General features: G+C 47.8%; 1 protein-coding gene across 1 annotated transcript in view; it reads left to right on the top strand.

The window, feature by feature from the left end:
• LOC140411368 (uncharacterized) overlaps nucleotides 1-9,965 on the top strand; it is a 19,939-nt gene extending 9,974 nt beyond the window's left edge. The window contains exon 4 of the mRNA XM_072500487.1: nucleotides 9,004-9,965. Coding sequence (XP_072356588.1) covers nucleotides 9,004-9,965 — 962 coding nt within the window. The remainder of the gene's footprint in view (nucleotides 1-9,003) is intronic.
• The last annotated feature ends 349 nt before the right edge of the window (nucleotides 9,966-10,314 follow it).

Genomic DNA, 10,314 nt, shown 5'->3' with positions numbered 1-10,314 from the left:
CAGAACGTGTGGGCCTGGTTGGCCCGGCCTCCTTGGCATCGTTCGCACCTGTCCTCCACCTCTGGGAAGAACCTACTCATTCGGGCTCTGGCCAAGTTGACTCTATGTACCACTTTTAGTTGCGTTAGATTAAGTCTTGCGCATGTGGAGGTGGAGTTAACCCGTGAAGTGCTTCGCTCCAGAGTCTCTACCCTGTTTTTAGAGTTTCAATTTGTTTACATGTGACAGTACAATAAGAAAAAGGAAGAAGGTAGCCATACATGCAAAAGTACCCAGATAACATCGACCATCTTCCAGCCCTCCTTCTGCAAGTACATTGGCTTGGTTCGTCCACCGGTTCTATTTACATGATTCCATCTGGGATGGAGTGAGTGGTGGTACGGTAGGAAAGTGGATAGCACTCTTTGATCACAACTCCAGGGTCGCAGGATCGATTCCCAGGCTTGGATCACTGGCTGTGTGGAGTTTGCACGTTATCCCCGTGTGTGCGTGGGTTTGCTCTGGGTGCTCTGGCTTCCTCCCACAAATCCCGAAGGACGTGCTGTTACGTGAATTGGACGTTCTTCATTCTCTCTCTGTGTACTCGAACAGGCGCCGGAATGTGATGACTAGGGGCTTTTCACAGTAACGTCATTGCAGTGTTAATGTAAGCCAACTTGTGAAAATAAATATTATTATTATTATGTGTAGGTGGAGTTCGCCCTGTTCAGGTCAGGGCTTCGCTCCAGAGCCTCTATGTTATTTCCACCCGTAGTTCTTCCTCCCATTTTGTTCTGTGTGTCTTCCAGCTGGCAGCGCATCTCCCCTAAAGGTTGCCCATACAGGTCCCCGCACGTCCCCCACCTAAGTCGCCTGTGTCCAACAGTTCCTCTAACATTGAGATAGCGGAGGAAATTTTTGATTTGTAAGTGTTTCAGTTCATTCCCGTTGGGCAGTTGCAAACTTTCCATCAGTTCCACTAACGTCGCTAGTGTGTCGTCTGTGTAGATGTCCCTAACTGTCATTGTCTCTCTGTCCTGTCTCCATCTGTTTAATGTGGCATTCATCGTGACTGGCACGAACCGTGGTTGCTGCAGATGGAGGCCACGGTAGAACGGAGTGCTGTCTCAGTTGGTTCAATGTCCAGAGTGTGGTATTACTACTGTGCTTGCTGAGTGTTTGGCTAGCGGAGAAAGCAGTGTTGTTCTTGTGAGGGCTCGGAGGAACGTATCCATGCAGGAACTCTCCTCCATCCTCACCCATTATATTTATGGCCCCTTCGCCCATCCCCTCACTCTCCCTGCTGTGGCAGCACTGGTAGTGTTGTTGGTTTCGGAAGGCCAGGCATCCCATATTTTAGTTTCTGTAGAGGACCCTTTTGGGGATCCTTGGATTCTCCCCCCCCCCCCCCCCCCAACACATATCACACGAACGTTATGATAAATTTATCAACCGTATCAACTGTGCTGAAGAGGGACTTTGGGATGTCGATCGGTATGGAACTGATCAGGAAGAGTGACACGCCCAACACGTTCATCTTGATCATCTGCAACCTCCCGCCAAGGAGAGTGGGAGTACGTCCTTCCTCTGCAGGTCCTTTTTTACTTCTTCTACCAGGCTAGTCAGGTACGGTGTGTGGATTTGTGCCCAGTCATGGGCAATTTGGATCCCAGGTAGCGGAATTTGCTTTGGGCTTGCTTGGACGGTAGCCCTTCCTGCTCTGCCCATCTCTCTTTCGGATACACCGGGAATATTTCTCTTGCTCAGGTTGCGTTTGTAGTGGGAGAAGGCTTCAAACGCTTTCAGGAGCTTCGTCACCCCTTCCATGCTCTTTTGCGGGTCTGAGACCTAGAGGAACAGACCATCCGCATAGAGTAACCATCTGTTCCGTCTCCGAATCCCCTTCCAATTTTTTGCCATTCTGATGGACGATCGCCAGCGGCTCAATTGCCAGGGCGAATAAATGTGGGGAGAGCGGACATCCCTGCCCATATGCCCTTTGCTGCTGGAAGTATTGAGAGCTGGTGGTGCGGTATGTACGTTCGCCATGAGGCTGTGCACGGGAGTTTCTCCCAGGAGATGAACCCTGTTCCAAATCCAACCGAATACAGTACTATGTGCTCCTTGCACTCGACTCTGTCGAATGCCTTTTCTGCATCCAGGAAAATGATCACTTCTGGTGTTCTCTCTCTAGATGGGGTCAATATCAAGTTCAGAAGGCGTCTGATTTTCGTTGTTCGTTGCCTGTTCTTGACAAAACCCGTCAGGCTGTCACCTAACACCTCTGGTACGCAGTTCTCCATTCGCATGGCCAGGACTTTTGCCATTATTTTCGCGTCCATATTGAGCTGCAAGATGCGTCTGTCAGATTCACATTTGCTGTGGACATTGTCTTTCTTAGGTATCAGCGAGATTGTGGTTGGTGCCACGGTTGGAGGCAGGAAACTTCTTGCTATCGAGTCTGTTAACTTCTCCCACAAATGAGCTGCAGTGCTGCCGCACATTTGTTGTGGAAGACGGCTGGGAATCCATCCGGTCCCTGCGCCTTTTCCCTTGAATGGCGTTAATGCTCTCCATTACTTCTCCCTGATCAAATGGTGCTTCCAGCCTCTGCCTCCTAGTTTCGCCCACGACTGGCATGTCCAGACCATGACGGAATTGCTTCATACCCGAGTTCCCTTCGGAGCGTTCAGAGGTGCACAGTGCCCGGTAGAAGGTTCAACTGCTTTCCCACTCGATCACAATGCTTATTAGCTACCACCTTGAGCAAGGATCACCCTGCATAATCTGTTCTGGGCACTGGTTGCCTGATTTTAAAAAGACCGGACGAATGCACAGATGCGAACAGACATACTGAAAATTCAGGAAGACAACAGCCGATTCGGAAGCTGATGAAGAAAAACTGCCTGGACACGCAAGACTCTTGGACGAAAAGGGATAATTTTTCCTATTTAGAAATTACAGCTGCCTGATTGTGAACATCAAGAGAACAATTTCCACAGGATGGTCACGTCCACTATGTTGCTCCACTTGCCATGAATTATCTGGATTGGCGGAATCCCTCGTTTGCCGCTTTTGCATCATGAGCCCACGTGTCTGCATGGTCATGGTAACTTTCCTCCATTTAACCCAGGGAAGCAATTTTCAATAAATCCATGATTAGCCCAAATTAGCAATTCCCTATTTCGCGAATAGGTCTACCCTATTTCGAACCTCGTGTTTCCTCTCATTTCCCCCTTGTCACGTCCAGTTTGGCATCGGCCCTCTCCATCAGTCGTCCGTTCATGTTACTACAGTTCCCTCTGCCTAAAATGTCTGCGTCCAGTAATTCTTCTAGTAGTGACTGTCGTGGCGGCATGGATATGTCCTTGTTTCCTTCTATCGGAAGTTTTTAAGCTGCAGGTACCTGTATTCGCTGCCGCCAGCTAGTTGAAATCTTTCAATTAGTTCATCCAGTGTTGTGACCCTGCCGTTGGTCGAAACGTCATTCTACCTTTTAAAGGAGACGTCTGTGAGTACCGGCCTAAACCTATGGCTGTTGCAGGTGAGGGTCTTATGGTGCATTTTGCTTGGGCCAAACTGTTGTCGTAACTGGTTCCACGACTGGAGTGTTGCCACCATCACCAAGTTTGAGTACTTCTTGGATGGGGATGGGACTGCCGCCATGGCGAGGGTCCGGAGGGAGGTCCCCTTGCGGGAATCCTCCTCCGTGCGCATTCATTCGGCTTCTGGTTCCTTTATCTATCCCATTACTCTTTCTGCTGTCACTGCCCAGTGGTAGTACTGCAGGTTTGGGAGAGCTAGTCCCCCTGGATTTCGTTTGCTGTAGGACCTTCGTGGCGATCCTTGCATTCTTCCTCCCCTCCACTCCCCCCCCCCCCCCCCCCCACACACACATGAACGCCATAATTAGTTAGTTCTTGTTGGGGGTCGCGACAGGCGTCCCGGCGATAGCTATCCTGCTCGTCACGTGACCTCCCTCCCTTAAGTTACTGTCCTGCTTTTCCACGCCAGCGCCTTGAAGTTCCTACCCGTCCCATACCCGTCTTATCCTGTGTTTTTCTTGAGTGTCACTCTGCTTTCCCTCTGTCGCTACCCTTGTTGTCCTGAACGAGGCCACAATCTCCTGCATAAAGCGGTTTCCTAGGTGGTGGCTTGCTGTTGGTAGTACAGGTTGTGTTAGGGTTAGAGGTTCATCTCTGTCCCCCCCCATGGCAGCCCATTGCCGCATTTCTGATTGTTCCAGTGGGCTCCTCATCGCTTCGCTTGTTGTCGTTGCTCCAGCCCGCATTCCGTGAAGAACTTGTCTGCCTCTGCCGGGGCTGTAAAGAAATGTTCCTTGCCCTGGTATGTGACCCAGAGCTTGTCTGGGTACAGCATACCAAAACGTACGCCGTTCTTGTACAGCGCACCCTTTGCCCTGTTCAATTCGGAAAGACGCTTGGCCAGGCAAGCCCCAATGTCCTGGAAATTCTACTTCTGTGTCCTTCACAGCTGCAGTTCTTGGACTGCCTGGCCCAGCGCAGGACTCTCCCGGTCTTGGCAGGGTGTAATTTCGCTATCACCGCCCTTGGTTGGTCCCTGGCTTTCGGCTTTGGTCCCAGCGACCAGCGTGATCTGTCTATTTCTGGTGGGCGAGGAAGGGTCTACCTGCCCATCAGGTTGCCCAGCATTTGGACCACACAGTTTGAGGGGTCCCTACATTCGATCCCCTCTGCTCGGCCCAGGATGCACAAGTTTTGTCACCCCGACCGGTTATCTTGGCCCTCTACCTTTCATTTGTCACGTCCAGCCTCGTCACCTCTTTTTCAGGGCATCGATCCAGTCACTCTGGTCCGTCGCGGCCCTTTCCAGTTCTATGATCGTCGCTCCTTGGGCCTCCAGTCTCTTTTCAGCTATGTCCAGGGCGAGCTGCATGCGTCTCTGGGCTTCGGCTACTGCACCCTTCACCGCTGCCTGGGTATCCACTTTCGTTTATTGTTTTTGTTCCTTTAGTGTTTCCGAGAAGAACCTCATCCAGTTACCCCTCCCCCCAGCCCCCCCACCCCCACCCCGAGGGGGGGCTTTGTGTGCGACTGGTCTGCCCTTCTCATTCCGGTGGATCTTGGGCTTCGTCGCCTCAAGCACTGATTGGCTCGTCCGTTTGTTTCTGCTCCAGGCTCCTTCCACTCCTGGTCTCTGCTCGGACCCTGGACTGTCTTTTTCCAGGTATTTTCCCTTTCTCTCTGACAACCCCTCCCTCCCCCCCCCCCCACCCCCACCCCCGCCGTCCTCACCTGTTTAACTCAGGTTGGGCGAAGGAGTTTTTTTTTGTGGCGAATCTCCGATGAAAAGTGGCTATTTTGCTGGTGCGCGGGGGGGGGGGGGGGGGGGGGAGAGCCACTTGATGTGCAACTGCTCAGTACATCGCCGTTGCCGGAAGTCCAGACCCTGAAGTTACCAAGACAGTTTGGATCGGCTTGGGTTGTTTTCGCTGGAGCAGAGAAGACTGAGGGGCGATCTGATCGAGGTGTATATGACTGTGCGGGGAACGGACAGGGTAGATGGGCAACAAAGAACAAAGAACAAAGAGAAATACAGCACAGGAACAGGCCCTTCGGCCCTCCAAGCCTGCGCCGACCATGCTGCCCGTCTAAACTAAAATCTTCTACACTTCCGGGGTCCGTATCCCTCTATTCCCATCCTATTCATGTTTTTGTCAAGATACCCCTTAAACGTCACTATCGTCCCTGCTTCCACCACCTCCTCCGGCAGCGAGTTCCAGGTACCCACTACCCTCTGTGTAAAAAGACTTGCCTCATACATCTCCTCTAAACCTTGCCCCTCGCACTTAAATCTATGCCCCCTAGTGACTGACCCCTCTACCCTGGGAAAAAGTCTCTGACTATCCACTCTGTCTATGCCCCTCATAATTTTGTAGACCTCTATCAGGTCACCCCTCCTTCGTTCCAGTGAGAACAAACCAAGTTTATTCAACCTCTCCTCATAGCTAATGTCCTCCATACCAGGCAACATTCTGGTAAATCTCTTCTGCACCCTCTCTAAAGCCTCCACATCCTTCTGGTAGTGTGGCGACCAGAATTGAACACTATACTCCAAGTGTGGCCTAACTAAGGTTCTATACAGCTGCAACATGACTTGCCAATTCTTATACTCAATGCCCCGGCCAATGAAGGCAAGCATGCCGTATGCCTTCTTGACTACCTACTCCACCTGTGTTGTCCCTTTCAGTGACCTGTGGACCTGTACTCCTAGATCTCTTTGACTGTAAATGCTCTTGAGGGTTCTACCATTCACTGTATATTCCCTACCTGTATTAGACCTTCCAAAATGCATTACCTCACATTTGTCCGGATTAAACTCCATCTGCCATCTCTCCGCCCAAGTCTCCAAACAATCTAAATCCTGCTGTATCCTCTGACAGTCCTCATCCCTATCCGCAATTCCACCAACCTTTGCGTCGTCTGCAAACTTACTAATCAGACCAGTTACATTTTCCTCCAAATCGTTTATATGCTTTTCTTAATTTTACTGAAAGCGGTTTTGTTGCCAGTTTAGATGAGCCAAGATGAGAAAATAGCCACCTTCCAAAATTCTTTCTTTTGTTCTAGTTTCAAGTCCATTGCTCTACTTTCCCACTGTTCAAACTACCACACCAACTCCTATTCAACTTCATTACTCATCTGGAACTCAACTGGAACTGTAGAATTCCTTATTTCTTTCAATCTTTCTTTACCCTCATAAAACTAAAATATTAGTAATCTGATCACTGTCGCCGTACTTATCAACCTTCTCAAACTCATTTAAACTTGCTGGTGACCTTCACTATGGGCCTTGGCTTTTGAGATTCTCAATTAAAAACGCTCAACAACTTCAATCCAAAGTTTCTTACTTTTTGCCGTTGCTGAATATTGCTCATGGTGTCTGGTTGAAACTCCAGCTTGTCTGTTCGACAGAACTTCCAGTACAGGATTGTGATGATGACGACCACCACAAATACTGGCACGATCACTGCCACAATGATCCACAGGTTCTTATTTTCATCTGTCGGGGAAGAGGTGGCAATGATCTCCACCGGTTGTGCCAGTGCAACTGAAGTGCCGGTTCCGAGGGGACTGAAGTTCAAGGTGAGGGGCGGGAGTTTCAGGCGGCATTTGAGGAAAAACGTTTTTAACCAGGCGGTGGTGACGGTCTGTAACGTACTTCCGAGGAGGGTGGTAGAGAATGTTGCCTCGTATCCTTTAAAAAGCACCTGGATGAGCACTTGGCAGGTATTAACATTTGACGTTATGGGTCAAGTGCTCGCAAATGGGTTTGGATTGGCAGATGAGGTGCCTTTCATGCGGCGGTGCAGACCCGATGGGCCGAAGGGCTTTTTCAGAACTGTATTTTTCTGTGATTCTGCGAATGTCAAGGAGCGAAGATTAGATCATTTCCTGTTGCAGATGGTCACTGTCTGGCACATCTGTGACGTAAATTTTACTTGTCACTTGTCAGCCAAATTCTGCTTATTGTTCAGGTCTTGTTGCATTTGGACAGGTGCTGCTTCAGTATTTGAGTGGTCAGGAATTATTGTGAAATATACCTGGGCTCATAAGCACCTCTCTTTGCAGTTTGAAGCTATTACATTTCCTGCGGCAGCTTGTACGGTGTATTCAGAACTCAGTGCAGCCTAATCTCCCAGGAAGGGTCTAAGTTGGAGTATCTCTAAGTGTATATTTATATTGAACAAAGATCACCAACTTCGTTGCAATACATAATCTCAGTATAATGCATTACTGGAAATAAGTATCTGTTGAAATGTGCTTAGCGTTAGTTCCAACAAGCATGGAATACCTGACCCTCGTGGTCATATTTCTTCATGGAGTTCCTGTCACGATAGGGTGTTGTTGAATGTGGGTGACTAACTGTAGTGAAGGAGCTTGTTATATTACGAAAATCTTCAGTGACTCAATTCCGTGGCGCTGCCTACGTTTTTATAGCTGTTATAGATTGCAAAGGAGATGGACAGTTGTGTTTTTTCGTTATGGTTTAATTAAGTTAAGTTTGTTTTTCAGACGAACTGCTGCAATAAAGACGGGTTTTATCTACCTGCAGAGAGCGAAGCATCTGAATAGCGTTGCTATTGTACTCAAAATATCTGTGTGTTAGTTACACCAAATATTAATACTTCATGTTTTAGTGCCGATTATCATACCCGTCCCAACAGGTTCTTGAGAATCTGTGGGCCAAGTGTTATCTTACATCATATGACATAGGATTAATATTGGGCTTTGCCTATTTATATTCCCAAATCATTTGTTTCTTTTATCGATTCATATGCTGTGCCATTCACTGAAAAGCACATTACTCTGTGGTCAATTTCTTTTGAGAACATAGAGGTGAGTTGGACCTTGAAAGTTCGTAGTCCATGTGGTGCAGACACACGTTCAGTGACATGAGGAACATGGGAAAAACACGAGGGCTGCCTGCTCCATTACAAAAATGGGAATTAAACATTGAGGTCCAAAACGGGCTGAACTCTGATAGAAGGCGTTCATTCCTGGGGAGGGTCGCATCCCCTGCTACAGAATGGTCCTGAGATGATCTGTGTGCAGGGGATAGCTCAGATTATAGGAGAAAGGGGTTCCACACTCAAGAGTATATGGTGCTGGAAGGGGCTTCTTATCCATGGGAACCAATTCCAGTTATGGAACAGAAGGAGTGGATTGGCCAATATCATGTGACTTTTATATATCGGACGGAATATAGTATAGGGTGGGTGGGGGGGGGGGGGGGGGGGGCAATTTCACAGAGTTAAAATTGTCCATCAGGTTTAAACAGATTTCCAGCCTCATTAAAATCTTTCAGTCGATAACTGCCCTCTTGTGTGCGCTGGTGTGCACTCCCCTTATCTAAACTCATCTTACCCAAATATGAGTGGGTAGGAGGTGAATTCAAGCCAGGGTTCTGATTTTGAACATTTTGACCTCGTACGCAAACCAAACATCTTTTAATATTAATGTTTCACCCATTCTGTCACAGTGAATGTTTTATCCGTCAGTTCTATTCACTTGCCCATTGTCTGCCTTACAGTTAATTTGGTTGCGATTGTGATCCTGTCCCAGGGGAAATGTGGTCTCTCCACATGCACTACTCGCTACTTAGTGGCCATGGCAACGGCAGATCTACTGTTCATTACTACTGAAGTTATAATGTGGCGGATCATTTATTATTATTTCCCGGGATCTTTTCTTCTCATCACACATGCGTGCAGTGTTATCAATGTCCTGCGTCGTGCAACGACAGAGTGTTCGGTCTGGTTTACTGTTACTTTCACTTTTGATAGATTTGTGGCTATTTGTTGTCAGAAGCTAAAAACAAAATTTTGCACCGAGAAAACTGCGACTTTGGTTCTCGCAACAACCTGCGGACTGCTCTGTGTAAAGGACATTCCGTACTACTTTGCACAGGAGCCTGGAGAGATAATCAACAACGTACCATGGTTCTGTTATATAAAGCCAAGCTATTACACGGAACCAGCATGGGTAGTATATGATTGGTTTGATAATGTTTTAACCCCACTGCTCCCATTCACTTTTATTCTATTGCTCAACACTCTGACAGTGAGACACATCTTAGTTAGTAACCGGGTCCGTCAGGGACTGAGGGCCCAGAGTAAAGGAGAAAATCACAGTGATCCAGAGATGGAGAGCAGAAGAAAGTCTGTGATTTTACTCTTCACTATATCCGGCAGTTTCATTCTTCTGTGGTTGGTACACGTCGTAGATTTCTTATATTATAACATTACAGGAGCAAATACCCGGGACTACAGCAAGGCTGAATTCATATTTCAGAGAGTCGGATTTATGCTGCGGAATTTAAGCTGCTGCACAAACACATTTATTTATGGAGCCACTCAATCCAAGTTCAGAGAACAGCTCAAGCAGGCTTTAAAATATCCAGTTACTGTTATTATTCAAATAATCCATAAGCATACTAACTGAGACCAGGCCTGAGCTAAATTGCATTATTACCTGTTTATTAATGTAATATTTATCCCAGACTCCCAATAGGATCACAAAAGAAAGTACATATGCAGCAAGAGGTAACCGCTGGAGGTTTGGATGAAAAGGGTGCAGGGCGACTGCCATAGTGACCACAAAATTACAGGAAGATAAAGTACAGTCACCATCAGTCCTTCACTGCAACTCGTTCAATTCTCTTTGCCTCACATCCGGTTCTTGCGAAAACAACATTCAATCTGTTTAGTAATCTTCCCGTGACCGTTAATTATCACTCAATTTATTGCTGGCAACACATTCGGAGTCATGACACTTACCATTCCCTGTTGCC

The sequence above is a fragment of the Scyliorhinus torazame genome, chromosome 4 (genome assembly GCF_047496885.1).
Source record: "Scyliorhinus torazame isolate Kashiwa2021f chromosome 4, sScyTor2.1, whole genome shotgun sequence".
NCBI lineage: Eukaryota > Metazoa > Chordata > Chondrichthyes > Carcharhiniformes > Scyliorhinidae > Scyliorhinus > Scyliorhinus torazame.
This window is presented reverse-complemented; position numbering and strand designations above follow the sequence as displayed.